Source organism: Nannospalax galili, unplaced genomic scaffold (genome assembly GCF_000622305.1).
Source record: "Nannospalax galili isolate Female #2095 unplaced genomic scaffold, S.galili_v1.0 scaffold281, whole genome shotgun sequence".
Classification (NCBI taxonomy): domain Eukaryota; kingdom Metazoa; phylum Chordata; class Mammalia; order Rodentia; family Spalacidae; genus Nannospalax; species Nannospalax galili.
In genome coordinates, this window is record NW_008349068.1 from 8,213,180 (window position 1) to 8,232,244 (window position 19,065).

Genomic DNA, 19,065 nt, shown 5'->3' on the forward strand with positions numbered 1-19,065 from the left:
ACTCATCCTCGAAGGTTTTGGAATAGATGTTTAAAGAGCTGCGTTTGCTTTTGTGTTGTTCATTTCCCATTGCACATTGTGCCTATGTGTAGGTTATCACCAATCACCAGGAAAACATCAGATAGCTGGGTGCTTACTTTTGCCTTGATTTTGTTTTGATTTCAGGCATATATTTAATGAAGTGAAGGCACTAGAGGCAAGTTGAAATTAAACTTCCCCATTGAAGAAATGGGAAAATCCTTAGGGAAAGGCCAGTAATACTGGAACAACTAAAATTGGGTATATCTGTTTTAGAAACCGAGTACCACCGTGCTACAAAGCTGTCAATCAAGAGTAGTCTCATGATGGCTCTGCTGAATGTTTTGGGAAGATCTTGCTATGCACTCATTCTTTCATTGCCAGATATAATTATGTCCTTGCTTCTCCATGATGAGAAACGGGCATATGGGAAAGGTGTAATTACATTCCCATTGGTAGTGTAATAATATTCCACAACAGAAAAATATAGCCACCATATGTTGCAATCTGTAAGCTAAAATTTTTTTTCAAGCTTCAGAGACTGTTCTGAGATTGAACCTGAAAAAAAATCTCTTTTTATATAATATTCCTAATGGCTTATTGTTTTATTACTGAGTTAGCTTAAGCAACAGAATTTTTTTTCATTAAAAGATAGACTTTCAAACAGAAGTTAAAAATCCAATTCTATATGCCTCTCTTTCTTAAATGAGTCATGATTATTTCTGCTTTGGTCATAGTTTTAAATTTGGAAAACAACTCAAAATTTACCAGAAAAAAGAAGAAAAAAAATCCTCCTTAGAATTCTAGAATTTTGCTCAACTTTTGTATAGCAGTGTTCACTTTCAGAAGGTGATGAGGGAATAACAGAACCGATCCATATTCTCTATCCCTGACTTAACTAATAGTAACCCGAGTATCTGGGCACTCATGTGTGGTGTGTGTGTGTGTGTGTGTGTGTGTGTGTGTGTGTCTGCTCTTATGGTCAGCTTTTCAGCCCCAGTATCCTTGCTTTTGTTTATAGATGGAAGACGCCCTGAAGGCTGCAGACACCATAGGCTATCCTGTGATGATTCGGTCTGCATATGCACTGGGTGGATTAGGCTCAGGCATCTGTCCCAATAAGGAGACCTTAGTGGACCTTGGTACGAAGGTAGGTATTTTGCTGAGCAATATTCTTACACACCATAAAAGCTGACTCAATGAAACTTTTGAATTAGAAAATGTTGTGACCCTTTCTATATCACTGTCATGTTCTGTAAGCTCCCTTAAAAGAACCCATCATTGAGAGGGAAGTACAGCACGTGTCCTTAGGTCAGGACATAGCTATAACCTATATGACTTTAGGTAAACCAATTGTCCCTGCACCTAATAGTGCATTTTATTATGCTATTGACTTCAGTGATGAACACTTAATCCAAATCTATCTCTGCTTTATAATCTACTCTAAAATACTCAGAATGCTAAAACATATTTTAGTGAGCAGGAGAAAAGCAGAATACAATGCTTCTTTTTAAACATTATTTTGACATAATCTGATAGGGGTAGTATCTCAACCTAATGCTCAGATGTCTATCCTATGATCACTAAATGAGTGAATTTTGTCACTCAGTTCACTAAATGAGTGAATTTTACCAACCACACACATTAAAAATAAAAGTGAGATGTGAATGCATATAGTCTTTCTACAACAATCACTTCAATACATTACTAAATTTTTTGAGAATTAAAGAAAGTACCCTGAGAAAATTAAAATAGTCTCTATAAAATAGAGATTTACACAGAAATTATGCTCCAGAGATATTTCCCCACATTGTATTTATATAGAACTGAGGGTTCAGTAATGACTTCAAGTGAAGAAACACAGGAATAACCAGGAAACCCCTGTACAGTGTGGGGGTGAATCTGGAAGAATTACCATGCAGTCATTTGGGGGAATTTTTAGTCTCACAGAACTTACAGATTTTCATTACTTAGTTTTGGACTGTTGACATTTGAATCTGAGAAGAAATGAATACATTAAATATATTTAAATGCCTATAGTATCAGGCTTACATGTCAACAGTTAGATTTAGCTTTTCTAAAGTTGCCAAATTACACACATAGAAAGATGATACATTTAATATAAATGTTTCCTGTTTCCATTCTGGACTTTGAAATCATGTGTTTAAAGCAAAAATTGTTTATGTAGATATAAAAATTTATTTTTACAACATACTACATGTTCTTAATATTTGCAATATCCTTGTTACGATCAACAGTGTCAAAATTGTATTTATTCTGTCTTAAAATATATTTTTCTTCATAAGTCAAAGAATTCTGAATTCCCAATTTTTAAAATATTTTATTATTTTTATTTTTTATGTGTCTGAGTGCATTGCCTGCATGTATTTGAGTGTACCTGTGTTGTGCAATGCCTCAGAGGTCAGAAGAGAGCTTTGGATTCCCCTGGAACGGAGTTAAGGATGGTTCGTAGCCGCCATGTGGGTGCTGGGAATCGAACCCAGGTCCTCTGCAAGAGCAGTCAGTGCTCTTAACTGCTGGGTCATCTCTCCAGCCCCTGAAATCCCATTTTTTTTTATATAGAAAATTTATAATGAAGACAGGTTTAGAATGAGATATTTTCACATTTTATATTCTGCTAAAATAATCAATGGATTTTTATTAGTTTTTCTTGTTTAAAACCTAGATTTTTACCTTGAGAGTAATTAGTCATTTCATTACATCCTATGCTTTCTCCTTATTCATTTGAAGTTATAATTAGAACCACTAGATACTGTACTAAGTCATTTGGCTTCTTAAGTTAACTTTTGGTGTAAAATTGGAAACTTAAAAATTAAAATTAAAAAGTGTAGGAAATAGGTATGACCTCAATTTTCCTTGTATATGAATATTTGTCCTACTTCAGTAGAATGCAATGACCTTTCCCATTGAAACCCTTTGTTTCCCAGTGTTCTTTTTGCAAGTTACCAAATAGAAGATTATTAAATCATAACAATAGCTCCAGAGTGTCCTAACCATCTTGAGAACCTAATCATGAGCGGATGTGAGAACAAAAGAGTCACATTTTTGGTTGCATTTGTTGGAGCGTATAGTGTTAACTGAAGTTAAAGAAAACTGTGTTGAGATACATTATGGAAAACTTAAATTGAGCTGTCATTTTATCACACAGCCTAATAATACTTAAAATCAAAGTTCCTTCCATGCCACTGTCATTACAAATCAAATGCATTATGAGACAAAAGGGTATGTCTGTCTTCAATTATCAGCCACTATGTGTCCTAAGGTCAGAGACTGCCTGTTTCGTATTTAGAGTTCAGCATTCTACCAACTGTGGGAATGCAGCAAATATGAAATGGTAATTACACTAATTCATATCTGCCTAATCAGCCATGTATGATATACGGCTCAGAGTATTTAAGCACTTAGGCAGTGATTAGCCATAATAATAGCTGCATATGATTCTTCTAATTCCCAAGTTTCATATGCCTTCTTGGCTTTCTGTTTACAACCATCATCATCTCCTTTCCCTTCCTCATCAACACCAACTAACTTTTATTGTGCGTGTCACTGAACAAAGCACCCTCAGCTATTTTAGAAAAGCCAGTCTTTAGACTTATTTTTCTACATTTATTTGTAGTTATTGCATTTTCTGGATTCACAGAAGCCTAGCTGCTGAAATAATTTCATTTCCCTCTGCCTGATTGCTCAATTATTTTCTCTTTTTCCTAAATTAGTTTGATTTAATGTCATATCAGCACTTTGAATGGCAAGACTCAATAACACAAATCAGGCATATTCACTGCTGGGTGCTATTCCTGGTCTCGCTGATTTTCTGACATCCTATGCCTTCTGGAAGGTTGGGGTGGGGGATGGAGATGGGGTTTAAGACTTTAGTGCTGACCAGGATTTAGGTCAGAGCGTGCTCCTTAATATTCTTTAAACCGGTGCCTTTCCTTACTCTGTGTATCGTCTGTCACCAATTTCCAGGCTTTTGCTATGACCAATCAGATTCTGGTGGAGAGATCAGTGACAGGTTGGAAAGAAATAGAATATGAAGTTGTCCGAGATGCGGATGATAACTGCGTTACTGTCTGTAACATGGAAAATGTTGATGCCATGGGTGTTCATACAGGTAGGCAAAGGATCTTCAGGAATTATAGTCATGCCTTTAGCTCATGACTTTGCTTACCATAGCATCCTTTATGGAGTTATTTTTAATCACTCCTAGCCGATAGACCAATGATGACATTTAACATGCATATATAGTAATTTATAATACTGGAAAGAAAATATTGCCATCATTAGTTTGGGCTTCACGAAATTCTTCTGCAGTAAGTTAGATACTATTATCCTGATTTCAATAGAGGAAAGTGTTATAAACAATGTATTTGAGATAAAAACCTATAACAATGTTAAGAAATAATGAGAATGAAAAGTCTTAAAACAGATGAGTGTGTTAGCCACTGAGTGACTGAGAAAACAGTCTCAAAAGGAATAAAAATAGGTTTCTCAGCAAAGTAAACTACTTAGCCAAGAGGACGAAGATGACAACTTATATTGTAGAAATGTTAAATTTAAGATGTGAGTGGCACTTCTAAGCAAGGAATTAAGATTCTAGAAATGGGATACAGAATATTATATAGAATATAATTCTATATTCTAAAATATAGAATTAAAGATGTTAACACAAGGTCATTGGAAATCATTTGGTATAAAGGAAGTAATTGAAGCTGGATGCAGACACACACATTTCTAAGGACATACGCATGGAAAGAGGAGAGAAGAGGGCCAAACTTTGAACTCTGGGAAACAATTAGATTTATATAGCAGGAGAAAGAGAATTAGCATTGAAGCAAGGGAGAAATAGAGGGTTAGGAGGAAGATTATGCAGAACAGTATCAAGTAAGTTAATGCAAGAACATATTTTATAAAATATGTTCATGACAGTATTAGGTGCTATGAGAGGTCAAGAAAGAAGATTTAATTTGGGTTATTTCTTGACATATTATTTATTATTTTTGTGTGTTTGAGTGTATTCTCTGCATATGTGTAGGTGCACCCATGTCATGCAATGACCAGGAAATCAGAAGAGGATGTTAGATCCCCTGGAGCTAGTGTTAAGGACAGTTGTTAGCTGCCATGTGGATGCTGGGATCTGAACCTGGGTCCTCTGCAAGAACAGTCAGTGCTCTTAACCAATGAGTCATCTCTCTAGCCCCTTTAATTTGAGGTTTTAGATGTTCAAGGGAAAAATTTCAATACTAAGATAGTTGTGGAAGCAACAAAGAATGGGAGTGTGTGGTAAGGAAGCTTGACAATTGAAACGATGTAGAAAACAGGGTTTTGTGTCTGATGATGTTGAGGATCAACCTGAGGCCGAGGAGAGTCAAGCATGTTGCAAGAAGAAGGAAGGAGAGTGAGTATTATGGGATTGAAGACACAAGGGTATCAGATTGGAAAAGAGGGAGAATGGGAAGGACAGATGGAACATGGGGGATGAATCAGTGTGGGGAAAAAGGGAAGAGTAGTCTATGGAAGTAAAATCTTGAGAGGCACAATTTGAGATGAAAGAAGAATAGCTGAAGAAACTAATGTGAATCCAGTAAGTAGATTATTGAAGCTTTAATAACCAGAGGAAAATGGCCAGAGTTAGAGAGGTTTCTTTGAGGAAGGTGTCAGAATAAGATAGGCAAAAGTAGAGTTTGGGAGAATGCCTGATGTTCCACTCATATTTATATATATATGAGTGTGTGTGTGTGTGTGTAAATGTGAATCTATATCTTAATGTAAGCCTTTTCTCAACAAATCTTCAGACTTTTCTATGTCATATCATATCAGTGGATTAAGTTACTGAAGTTGGTTGTGAAAATCTGCCACTAGATAATGGGCGTTGTTTGGGTCTACAGGTGATTCAGTTGTTGTAGCCCCTGCCCAGACACTCTCCAATGCAGAGTTCCAGATGCTGAGACGCACTTCAATCAATGTTGTTCGCCACTTGGGCATTGTGGGTGAATGCAACATTCAGTTTGCTCTTCATCCTACCTCCATGGAATATTGCATCATTGAAGTGAATGCCAGGCTATCCCGAAGCTCTGCCTTGGCCTCAAAGGCTACTGGGTAAGACAAAAATAATTGACCATGTGTTTTCAGTTTCGTTGCAGGCAGAAATGAAAAATGGACTGCTAGTGAGGACTGTTTTGTGTTTATCAAATACATCCTCACTTTCTGTGTGCTAGCTCCAAATCATTTAGCAAACTCTAAAGACACAGTTATTAGTGAGCTTGCTGCCAGATTGAGGCAAATGATTTTGCTAGCTGACTTTGCTTGCTGGCTAATCATAAACTAATCAAAATCTGGGTGGTCAAAGCAAGCTGTGAAAAATCTGCTTCTTAATTGCACTTTGCAGATGTTGTTAAAAGTGAAAATTTAATCTTTAATTTTAGTTTTGAACTCTCTATGCAAGTAGTTGATAAAATATAGTTTACTCAACTCAAACCTTCAATATGTGTATGTGTGTGTGTGTGTGTGTGTGTGTGTGTGTGTGTGCGCATGTGTGTGTTTGATTTTAGAAGTGTACATGGTAAAAAAAAAGTTACGTCAACTTAAAAATCAATAAATAATTTTTAAAACTTCCACAAGAATAATCAGTGTAGGAATTTTCCACAGGTAAATGTTACAAGCAAATAAATAAGTTTACTGTCCATTTAACAGCTGGTGACAAGCATAATTAAAGGGAAGCAAATAAACCTCTTGGTTCTCTTAATATCTTTAGCATCTGGCATTTGAATTATATGACATTTAAATGAGCTAAATATTTACTTCTTTAGATCCTTTATGCAGACACACAGCACTGCCTGGAGTGGTACAAGGTGTATTGCTCTACACAGAAGCCAGGAGACTCGATTTCTTGCTTGGTTCTTCTGCTGACTGTGTGAATTTGGGCACAGCATTTTGCTACATCAGTTTCCTTGTCTATCAGATGGGAACTCACTAAATAACTCATCCAATTCTATATTTCCATGAATTATTTCCTCAAATAGAATTACCCAAACTCACATTCAAGATACTAGTCAAGTATCCAAACTGTTAGTTTTTCCAAAAGCCAACAGTTCAAAGATTTAGAGATACAACCAAAGGTCAAATTTGAAATATCCATATTTCTTAGTCATTTATAACACTCTCTAAGACCAGTTGTCTTCCTAGATAAGATATGTATATATTGTTTTCCCAAAGAATATTTTATAGATCCTAATCTGAGTAGACATTAAACACAGCTAGTGGAGGTAAAATCTTATTTATCAAGAAAGCTATTGATCTTTGTGCTGAAAGGACGAAGGCTGGAAGCGGTGGCAATACAGATAAGTGGATGTCTGCTGCATCTATAGTTTATCGTGACTTACACTGCTTTGCAAGTGGCAATTAAATATTTGTACATAACATAAATGAGGTATATCATATAGCAAAATAGGCTAATGTTAGAAATTTAAAGGAGGATTCATGTACAGTCTGAGCCATTTTTAAATACTTATTGCTCAGAGAAAAACTAAAACTAAAATAGGCATGTCTTTTACTCTACAGATACCCATTGGCATTCATTGCAGCAAAGATTGCCCTGGGAATCCCGCTTCCAGAAATCAAGAATGTTGTATCTGGGAAGACATCAGCCTGCTTTGAACCTAGCCTGGATTACATGGTGACCAAGATTCCTCGCTGGGATCTTGATCGTTTTCATGGAACATCCAGCCGAATCGGTAGCTCAATGAAAAGTGTAGGGGAGGTGAGTCCAGCGCTTGCTACTCTGTTATCTCTGTACAGGACTTTGGTTATTTTGTCATCTACTTGACACCACTGACAGTCAAAAGGTTGCCTGGACATGGCAGTTCCGATTGGAGAACATTCGGGAATTTCATTTTCTCCTTTATGTTTTAACATCGCTCCTTTTGACTTTTAGCATATGTCATTTGTTACAAACATTTGATGAATTCAGAATCCCATACAAAGGTGAGGTCATATATGTGGGTGTAAAATGTATACATTTATATAAAGCACAGGTTTACATAAACATAGCTGAATTGTAATTTGTTTTTAAGCACATCTAGAAAATAAAATACTGTAAATGACAACATAGGGGCTGGGGAGATGAATTGGTGTGAAAAGTATTTACTGCACAAGCACGAGGACCTGAGTTGGATCCCCAGAACCCATATAAATGTCAGATGCTACAGCCTGCACCTGTAACCCTAGTACTTGGGGGTGGGTGTTGGAAACAGGTAGATTAGATCCCAGAGGCTCCCTGGTCACCTGGTCTAGACAAATAGCAAGCTGTAGGTTCACTAAGAGATCTGGTATCAAAAACTAATATAGAGAAATGATTGAGGAAGACACCTCAATGTTAACCTCTGGCCTCCACATGCACATGAATTGAGTGTAGTCACACACCTATTTGTGCATACACACACATATTATACACATTCATATAACACATAAAAGGATAATATAGTGTACAAAAGAAGATTACTGATTCGAGGTTAAGAACATGACTTTAGGGGCTGGAGAGATGGATCAGCCATTAACGGCACATAAAGCTCTTGTAGAAGACTTGAGTTCAATACCCCACACCCCCATCAGGCAGCTTACGACTACTTGTAACTCCAGCCTGTAACTTTAGTTCCAGGGGATCTGATGACCTCCTGCCTTCAAGAACATCTGTACTCAGGTACATATACCCCAACAGAGATATACATACATACATATAATAAAATAAATAAATAAAAGAACCCGATTTTAGTGCATTCATGTAAATTGTGGCTTTCATTTTCTTTGACTTCACATTTCCACATCTATACAGGAGACTGGTAAACTTCATGAGCTCTCAGATGTCTTCTCATTCAAAAATTCCAAATTGGAAAGAGCACAGTGGAATTTTAAGTCCCTTTTCACTGTACTGAAAAGTTCTCACCTTTTAGATTTTGATAATGTTTTATGTCATATTGTTTGAAATAAAAGCTAACTTTTGATTACTCCATATTCAAAGATGTAGTGCTCTCCTATTATGAGGAAAGAAAGGAATCCAGATCTTTGCCTGTGAGAGTCATTCCTTTGTCCCCTTCTCCAAGTCCTTCTCTCTTTTTCTGCCACCAAGAGGTTTGGTATAGTAGAGAGAGTGTGTACATTAGAACCAGGTAGACTTGGGTGCAAGTCTTGTTGTTTACACTTAATAGCTAGAGACTCAGGCAAGACATCAACCCTCAGTATTCACATTACAAAGTGGAGAAAATAACTGCTTCACAAGGTTTTTATGTAAGTTGTAGGATGAGTGCATAGAGTGTTTAGTAACATCCATAATAAATGTAAGTCACCATGATTATGTTTATTGTAGTAGAGTACTAAGAGTCCTGTAGTTGTAGAGATTTTGAGTATGAGAAGTTCTATCATCTATCTATCTATCATCTATCTATCTATCTATCTATCTATCTATCTATCTATCTATCTATCTATCATCTCTCTATCTATCTATTATCATCTATCTATCTATCTATCTATCTATCTATCTACCATCTCTCTATCATCCATATCATCAGTCATCCATTTATGTATCATGTAGGCATCTGACCTTGATCTAACTATTTATCACCTCTATGACCTATGTTCTATACATCCATCCATTCATCCATCCATCCATTTGTCTATGATCTATCTCTCTATCTAAAAATCTATCATTTATCTATCATCATTTTATCCTATGTATTACGGTCAATGTGAGAGCTCATAATCTGAATCCAGGTAGCTAGGCTGATTAGAGTACAGAGCAAGAGACTGTTTACAATGTGCTGCTCCACACTGCCTTCATTTTTCCCATGACAGAGGTCTAGACTAAACCCAGACTTCTCATTTGAGAAATCATGCCACTCACCACAGAAAATACAGTTTAAATCTATTTCAAATTCAGAGAAAAAATTAAAATGGAATTTTGTTGGTCTAGTATACTCACATATTAAATACAGAATTATTATTATTTTTGTTCCTCAACTTCCAATGTATTCGTAGGTTTATAGTATTCCTAGATAAACAGCTTGTTCTTCTTTTATATTAAAATCATTGTAAGACTTCAGATATTTTATTCTTCTTCCTAGTTGTTTTAAATTTTTATCTTATTTCATGTGTTTGAGTGTTTTGCCTGCATGTATGTAAGTGCACCTGTGTTTATACAATGCCTGCAGAGGCCAGAAGAGGACATCGGATTCCCTGGAACTGGAATTATAGATGATTGCTCATTGCCGTGTGGGTTCTGGGAAGTGAACCTGGGTCCTCTGTAGGAGCAGCCACTGCTCTTAACTGCTGAACCATCTCTCTAGCCCCATAATTGTTTTAAATCTTAATTTTTTTATTACGCTTTTCAAGGAAAAATAGGATGAGAACTCAAGGTGATGAAAAGTGGTGTCAGTAGCATTTCTGCCAATCAGACAACTGTTATTTAGTCCACACTTCATGGGAAGTGCTCTTTTTCATAATGTTCACACCGAAATGAGTAAGACAAAGAATTTAGGAGCATTTTGTGATGTTTTCATTTGAACCTCTTATCTGAGGTGTTTTTGTTGTCAGAGACTCATTAACACCTTATATTTAATTCAACTCCAGTTAGCAAACATGTCTTAAAATCTTAATATATATGAGAGGCTGGAGAATAAAAGTTATATTTAATTATGATGCATTATCTACAGTTGATAAGTTTGGAATATATAAAGAGAATCAACTGTAATAGGAAGTAAAAAGAAGCAAAAGTTACAACAACATTCACTTAGAGGAGCTGTGAGAGTGAGGAAGAATAAGGTCAAGGAAGGCCAAGACACTTCTACTTCACAGCTGAGAATAGAGACATTTTCTCCAGGTGAAAGTAAATTTGAATAATATAAATCATTAAAATGCACAGTGTTTTAGCAGGCACATAAAATCAAACATGGTTTCATTACTATGCAGATACAAATTTTTCTTTTATGCCATGAATTTCATATATCATTATGTAAAGTGCCATTAAAAGTAATATAACGGGGCTGGAGAGTTGGCTCAGCAGTCAAGAGTCCTGGCTGCTCTTGCAGAGGACCTAGGTTCTATTCCCAGCACCCACTGTCCTTAATCCAGTTCCTAGGGAATCAGACACCCTCTTCTGACCTCCGTGGGGACTGCACGACATGGGCATGTATGCATGCAGGCAATACACTCACACACATAAAATAAAAATAAAATAAAATAAAACAGAATTCCTCATAGGACGAATACTTCAGAGATTGTTCTAGTCTATTTTCTTTTGTTGTGATAAACACTATGGCCAAGGCAACTTCGGGAGGACAGAGTTTATTTCAGCTTTAGTTCAGTTCTTCACTCGGGGAGGAGCTCAAGCAGGAACCTGGTGGTGGGAGCCGAGAAGAGATCCTGGAGGAAGGCTGCTGCTTTCTGGCTTGTTCAGCTACTTGGCTTTATGAAGCCCAGGCTCCTACATCAACCAGCAGTCGAGAATATTCCCCACAGACTAGCCCACAGGCCAAAATTGAGGATAGGGGTCTCTAGTTTGTATCAAGTTGACAAGAACTAGCCAGCACAGAGATAAATTTAAATTTGATTAACTATCCCTAATTATTTCCTTACTTTTATTGCATCAAAATACCAGCTTTCTAGTAGTTGCTTTCATTCTTAGGTTAAACAATATGCGAATACATTGCCCAGATTTTCAATTTATCAGTACATTTCCAAACTGCATATCTGAATTGTACTAACAATCTGTTGGTCACTTCTCTCATGAATCTTCCTTTACTTCTAATTAAGTTTGGAATAGTGTGAAGAGATTATCTGCTTGACATTAGTGATATTTGGAAATGCATCCTTTCACACAATTGACATGATGCTTTCCTAAACTGAAACAAATGGGAATTGTGAAAGCTTACTGAGGACAGCATTATAATCATTTTTATTTTAAATTGGAGACAAAAAAATGCATGGGGATGTCCTGTTCTATGGAAAGAGTCAGATGATGTTCCTCCAATAAAAATAAGTGGGTATGTTGCAAGGTCAGTGTAAGTTTAGTTTTGAGTAACAACTTGTTCAAACTAAGTCATCCCATGGTTTTTGAATTCATTAGTGTACAGTTAGCTATAAAGATTGTGGAAAGACACTGTGAATTTGTCGAGGGGAATTTAGTTTCCATTTACATTCAAAACTCATAACCTATCAGTATTTGTAATGATTCTCAAGGTTCTATTAATATTAATGGTTAGCTACAAAGAAAGCCATGCTCTCATGAGTACTGACTGATACTCTTAAAATAGTCTTGTTTTTTTTTTAAATTTATGATTCTTTCTCTTTGCTTTCTATTCTAAAAACATTGGCAAACAGTTTTTAAGCAAGGGTTAGTATACTGCTCTAGCCATTTGTTTTTCTTTTCAACACTATCGTGATTCAGATCAGGTGCAGGAATTTCTTTCTCAATCTCAGCAATATATCTGCATTCTCTCACAGATAAAAAAATGAATGGAATGTTAAACACTCATTTCATTAAAACCACAGAAAAGGGGGACATGGAGCTAAAAAAAAGCATCCTAAAATTTAAGTGGCATTCTCAAAATTTTTTGTTGTTGTTATTGGCAATATTAAATATTAAAAATTAAAAATGTATAAGTTAGTTCTTTTAATGTGAGCTCTTAACTGTGTGTCTAGGTCATGGCCATTGGCCGTACTTTTGAGGAAAGCTTCCAGAAGGCTTTGAGAATGTGTCACCCGTCTGTGGATGGGTTTACTTCCCGTCTGCCCATGAACAAAGAATGGCCAGTAAACCTGGATCTCAGAAAAGAGTTGTCTGAACCCTCCAGCACTCGAATCTATGCCATTGCCAAGGTAAGTTGGGACAAGGGATCTGAAATCAGAATTCCTTCACAATGTAGTCAGCTTGACTTTTAAGGTAAAACTGAGTTACAAGGTGTCTTCTGATCTCCACACCAGTGCTATGGCACACATGGGAAAAACACTCTGTCTTTCACACACATACACACATCACACATGCACACACAGAGTGGCCTTAATTCAAGGATTTGGGGAAAAATTTTAGTTCTCTTCAACAGAAAATTCTGTGGAAGACTGGGTATAGTCTGAATTTCATCAGCTGTTCTACAAATCTATTAATGAAAAGTTATTCTTTTTCATTTAACTTGAAGTTTGGACTTAAAGGCACATTGTACTTTAAAAAGATTATCACATGCACAACACTAATACTCTTAAGTAGATTTAAAAATGCTAGTTTAGGCTGGAGAGATTGCTCAGTAGTTAAAAGCACTGGTTGCTCTTGCAGAAGACCAAGGTTTGGTTCCCAGATCCCACATGGCAGGTACAACTGTCAGTAACCCCAGATCCGAGGAATCTGATGCCCTCTTTTGATCTCTGTGGGCATTGCACGACACAGGTGCACTTAGGCACATGCAGACAATACACTCATACACATAAAATAATAAAATAAGAAAAATAAAAAATAAAAATAATGATTTGTCCTTTCTGGTTACCTTTATTAATTGTCCCTTGAAAATGTGTGGAATTGTGTTTTAGAGAGGAAGACATATACATTGGCATCATATATCATATAGTATGGTCTATTTTGCCATAATCTTTTCTTGCTTGATTTTTTTCTGGGTTTAAACAACAGGCTATTGAGACCACGAAGACAGAATTTGCATGTAATTATTTTATCGGTGTTACTTTTAGAACAAAGAAGCCCTACATTTCTGACTTCACCCCCTAGTTCCTTTTCATGCAAATTAAATGCCATATTAATCTCTCTTAATATTTACTGTGCTTATAGTTCTGAAATTTCAGCTCATCTGATTTTATAAAAGGTGACTTTGGCAGCTGGAATCTGCCGGGTCAGAAATCCCTAAATGGCTTTTTGACATTTAAGGAAGCACAGACATTAATCCTCTAACAGCATCAAACCATACTGGGTCCACAAAGCTCCACTGACCATTTTACATGTGTGGACATGTAGAATGAGCTATTGAAAATATGAACTTTTAAAGAAGAGGTGGGACTTACATAATTCCTTTGTAGCAACAGAAAAATGTTTATGATTGTGCACTCACTGCAACTTGTGTGCATTTTCTCAGTCCCAAGGAAAGGGAAGAAGCAAGGGGGCATTGCTTTCTCAGCATCTGGTATATATTCTCTTTGCCTCGTGCTTTTACACACTTAGTATTTTAAATCCTGTTGAAATTCTGGGAGATATTATTGTCTTTGATGAATGCTTTCTAGTGTTAAATTTTAAAGCTCCTGTTTCTCTGGAGTGGTGGGCCACAGCAATGAAAAGAGTTTTTCTGGAAAACCATTTCACTTTATTTATTGCTCCTCTCTTAGTCTTTTATTTAAAAGCAATCCATGACATTCATATGTGTGGGTGTGGATGAATACATATATAGATACATACATAGATATATTTTTTTCCTCAGGCAAAGGACAGTAAATGGATTTTTTTTCCTTGAGTCTAACAATCATGTTTCTGCCACTTCAAGGCAGATGAAAAAGAGCAGCATTTCCAAGTTCCCAGCCAGGCTGTAAAACTCAAGCAAATCTCTCATTCTTTTCTAACAGACTTACAAAGGAGGAGAATGCAGGGCAAATGTGTGGAGGTTCCTTCTTGTGCAGAGTACACTGTATACAAGCCAGAAGTGCAGGGTCTGGGGTATACATTATTGTCTGCCAGAGTGCTGGGAGAAGGAACTGAGTTTTGTTTGTTAGAGGTCATCATTACTGTTCATTTCCACAGCAACCAGGGACTTGGTGATTTTGACAAAGAATGTAAGGATGATGCAGGGCTGAAAGGGAAAAGAATGAAGGGAGGACGTAAATCTTTACTTGCTTTCACGCTTCTCAGAAAAGGGCAACTTGCTCTGAGGTCTGGATTTTGCAGCAGCCTTATTTCAGGATGACTGGATCATCACCTCTTTTGATCTGGGGAGAATGCAGGGCATTATTTTTGATACGGAGAGCAACCGATTGACCTCAAATGATTTTGGGTCATCATAGACTTCATTTCGGTGCTGTAAAATGGCACAGTTTCAGTGTAGAAGACGGAGTTCCGAGACGGGCAGGTCTTGCTTTCTGATGGCAACTAGTCTGACTGTAGGTTCTCCTTCCTCAAAGAGAAGGAAGTACCAGATTTTATAACCATCTTCATCTTGCATGACCAGATGGAATCCTTGTTTGATCTGTAAAAAGTATGACTAACTTACTTTCTAGGGACCTTACACTCTTGATGGCTGGCATCTTTACTCACTTAGGAAATAAGAGCAATGGAGGTCCTTAGGAATATGATCATAATTTTGGGAAGAATTAAATAAAAGGAACATAAATAAAGTTAAAAAATGAACACGACTTTGTCCTCATAAATGTCAAATTTTAGTCAATTGAATTCTGAATCATACTGTCACATAATGCTTACAGTCATGATTTCTCGGGCAGTAGAGATGAACAAACCTTTAAGAAAACTAAGTTTACTTGGATAAAATAGAACAGCAGAGCTTCTAGTTGCATACATTTCTCTTCAGAGTTTCAAAATAGAAGGTGCTATTCTAAAATAGTTTTGAAATGTGTTTTTTATTTTTCACTATATATAGGTACATTTATATATACCTATATAAGTAATAGATATATTTTTTGAGTTTGAAAGTTTTAGTTGGGGAGTTTTTCTTTTCAGGTGCATTTTCTATTCAGTTCAATGAGACAGTTAGAATTTGGCTTTTCAGAAATTGTTAAAGTAAGCTTAGCTGGGGGCTGGATAGATGGTACTGGCTGCTCTTGCAGAGGACCACGGTTTGGTTCCCAGAACCCATATGACAGCTAATAGTCATCTGTAACTCTAGATCCAAAGGACCAGATACCTTCTTCTGGTCTCCATGGGCACTGAACACATGAGTGTACATATATATAGATGTAGGCAAAAGACTCATAAGCATAAAAAATAAAAATATTAAAAAAGAAAAAAGCTGGAGCTGCCTATGACCGAAAGTTATTTCTATACTGTTTTGAAATGTATTAGGATTGTAGAGAATGTCTGTCTTCGCACAAAAGTCATAGTAAATGATTCAAAATAATTTTATGTTAGAAGTCCTTTGTGAAAATATATTCTAGGGTAAAGATGCCAAGCACATTTGACCCACAGATTTTCTCTGACTGTTATATGATTGTGTGAATATAGAATGAGGTGAAAATATGCTCTGTATTGAAGGATAATCATCAGAAATACACGTTAAATGAACATTATATTGATTCTACATTTAAAAAACCAATTGGGCTTTACTATAGTCAAGATCCTTTCTAATTCCAAATAAATGTTCCAAATTTAGGATACATGCCACCAGAAACATAATCAAATTAAAAAGACAGAACATGTTGAGACGGGTCTGAGCACATACTATTCTTTTTTTTAATTTTTACAAAAACTTTATTCAGAATTTCATACATGTATATAAGGTGTTTTGATCAAATCCATGCCCACTCCCTCCCTTTCAGTGTCCCCCTTCTGGAGAGCTAACACTAAAATCTTTTAAAGATTAGATACAAGCTCCCAAATACTTTTGACATTTTTGGCCTTGGAACAGAGTATGCTGCTAATAGGCCCAAGGACATTTTGACTTTTAGCTCAGAAACTGGCTACATTTCTTTGGGGTCTTTTTACCCTAACTGCCTAGCCAATTCCTACCTCCTATTCTTATCATTCCGTCCTCTGAAGGGGTTACCCAAATTGCCAATAGGGAACAGGGACGCCAGCCTCTCTGGCTTCTTCCATGCTGAACAGAGACGCAGTGTGAGGCATTTGGAGTACCCCTTCAGTGGGTCTATCTAAAAGACTCCCAAATTGCATAACTTTTGTCTCTAAGGGGAGAAGAAAGTCCTGGAATCATGAACGGGAGATGTGAAGAAGTAAAGGCAAAAGTAATTAGCATTACACGTTCTAGACAGGGAACTAGAAAAAAGTCAGACATTTTTCAAGTGAGAGTCCATTGGAGTTTCTTGACAAGGGCTTCCAAAAGCATCCAAAAAGACAGAACCTGTTGAGACTGGTCTGAGCACCGGTCTTACCAGAGCTCAAGGCAGGCACCTCTTTTGTATGCCATCCGTGGACGTAGTTGACAGTCTCTTTTTATTGCAAGGGGGCATCAGTGATTCAGTTTCATATCTCAGTGGATAGCCCCAGGCTTTCTGCACAACATGTAGAGGAATGATTTCTACGCTTCCCACTGAAAATGATTGCCTAAGAGAGTGTCTGTTTGTCTTTCGGCAGGCCTTGGAGAACAACATGTCCCTTGATGAGATTGAGAAGCTCACGTCCATTGACAAGTGGTTTTTATATAAGATGCGTGACATTTTAAACATGGAAAAGACACTGAAAGGGCTCAACAGGTAAGACAGGTTTACTCTAAATCACTCTACCTATTTTGTGTACACTTTTTGAATGGTCTTTTTCTTATCCTTAAGAACTTGTTCAAAAGTGCTTCAGTGAGGTAAATGGTACCAACGTTAGGAAAAATTAGCTATCACCTAAAGACAACGGGCAGCTTCTCAGATGTTATCTTTTGAAAGGTAAAGGTATCTATTCATATTTTAAATCATCTTTTGCTTCCATTGTTGCTGTCATCCATGGTTCTGTTTTCACTATTTTGAGCTAACAAACGTTAGTGAACATTTATGAAAGTATCTAGGTTTAAATTTTGTTAACCAGAAATCAGTGAGTGACATTTCTATTTTCTGTACATTTTATTTTAAGTTCTGGAGCCTAGTTCTGATTTCAACAAATTGCTGTGTATTTATAAGAGAATATATTCCTCTTGCAGTCTACTGATATTTTTAACTTGGGACTTCTAGCTCAGCATATCAATAAGCCATATTCATGTGCCTATTAATAGAATTCTTACCTCTGATTAATTTACATTTTTACCTCTTCATTGCCAATTATTTCTAAATTTCATTTCATGTTGATAATACCCCAATAATGTTAGTTCTATAAAATCTTTTAATTTTTTCGTGGGGGGACTGCTTATTGGGGTATCTCAGGCTTATGGAATTATAGACAGACTTTAAACATCTATCTTTGAAAAGATGAGCATTTATTACTAAATTAAGAAAGTAAGAACCTTTTTGGTTTTTCTCCCGAATACACCGAAACATACTATTGTTGGAAAGAATGCTCATCTGCAACTCTAGAGGTATATTTAGAGAAAAAAATTGAGGTATAATTTGTTCTCATATGATTTGGAAAAATGCAGAAAATTTAATTACTTAAAATGTGTTGAGGAGGTAGGCTGCTCCTGTGTTTAACAACTACAATATATAGCTTGTATTTGCCTAATACAAATTGCATTTGCCTGGGTTGCTGTATTTGCTTAAATGAGACGTGTACAAAATGAGCAACGAACCACCTGCTTTTGGAATAAATTAGGTTCTCTTTTTTGTCTATTCAGTAATTGGCCTTGTTAAATGCTTGATTTTGAACAGTGGGGGTTCTACTAAACAAAGAGGAAACTGGCCACTGTCGCCTATAAGTCATCCTTTCTAGAGCTCACATAAAATGAACAGTAGACAGCAAATAAGTTGGGAATTGAGCCTATACATTCATCTTGGAGTTTTGCTGACATAGGGTTTCCTTTCTTGGTTTATGATGCCAGCAGAACTTCCATGTTGAATTATAGTCTATTCTACTCTTCAATTTTAGGCAACTGATTTCAAAATCCTATGAAACCACTCCAATGAAACCACATGGGGGTGCTAGAAACTTACGGTATGCCAAATGAGCAGTGGAAGAGACCTGGCCTAGCAAATAGCAGATGCTATTGTGATTTAAATTTGCACTTGATAAGTGTTCTGATTTGGGGGTAAATTTGATGTTTTAATTGAATAGTTTTTGTTATAGCCAGAAGGCAGGTGGAAATTCTAACTAAGCAGAGCTAAGTGTATATTGATAGAGAAAAGGTAAGTTACTGCTACAGATGACTTAAAATATCTTTCTAACTTAACATT

General features: G+C 36.4%; 1 protein-coding gene across 1 annotated transcript in view; it reads left to right on the plus strand.

Moving 5' to 3' along the window:
• Cps1 (carbamoyl-phosphate synthase 1) overlaps positions 1-19,065 on the plus strand; it is a 120,303-nt gene that overhangs the window by 43,449 nt on the left and 57,789 nt on the right. Inside the window, exons 16-21 of the mRNA XM_008846248.2 lie at positions 1,040-1,168; positions 4,006-4,150; positions 5,925-6,135; positions 7,597-7,795; positions 12,727-12,903; positions 17,333-17,451. Of these exons, the coding sequence (XP_008844470.1) occupies positions 1,040-1,168; positions 4,006-4,150; positions 5,925-6,135; positions 7,597-7,795; positions 12,727-12,903; positions 17,333-17,451 (980 nt within the window). The remainder of the gene's footprint in view (positions 1-1,039; positions 1,169-4,005; positions 4,151-5,924; positions 6,136-7,596; positions 7,796-12,726; positions 12,904-17,332; positions 17,452-19,065) is intronic.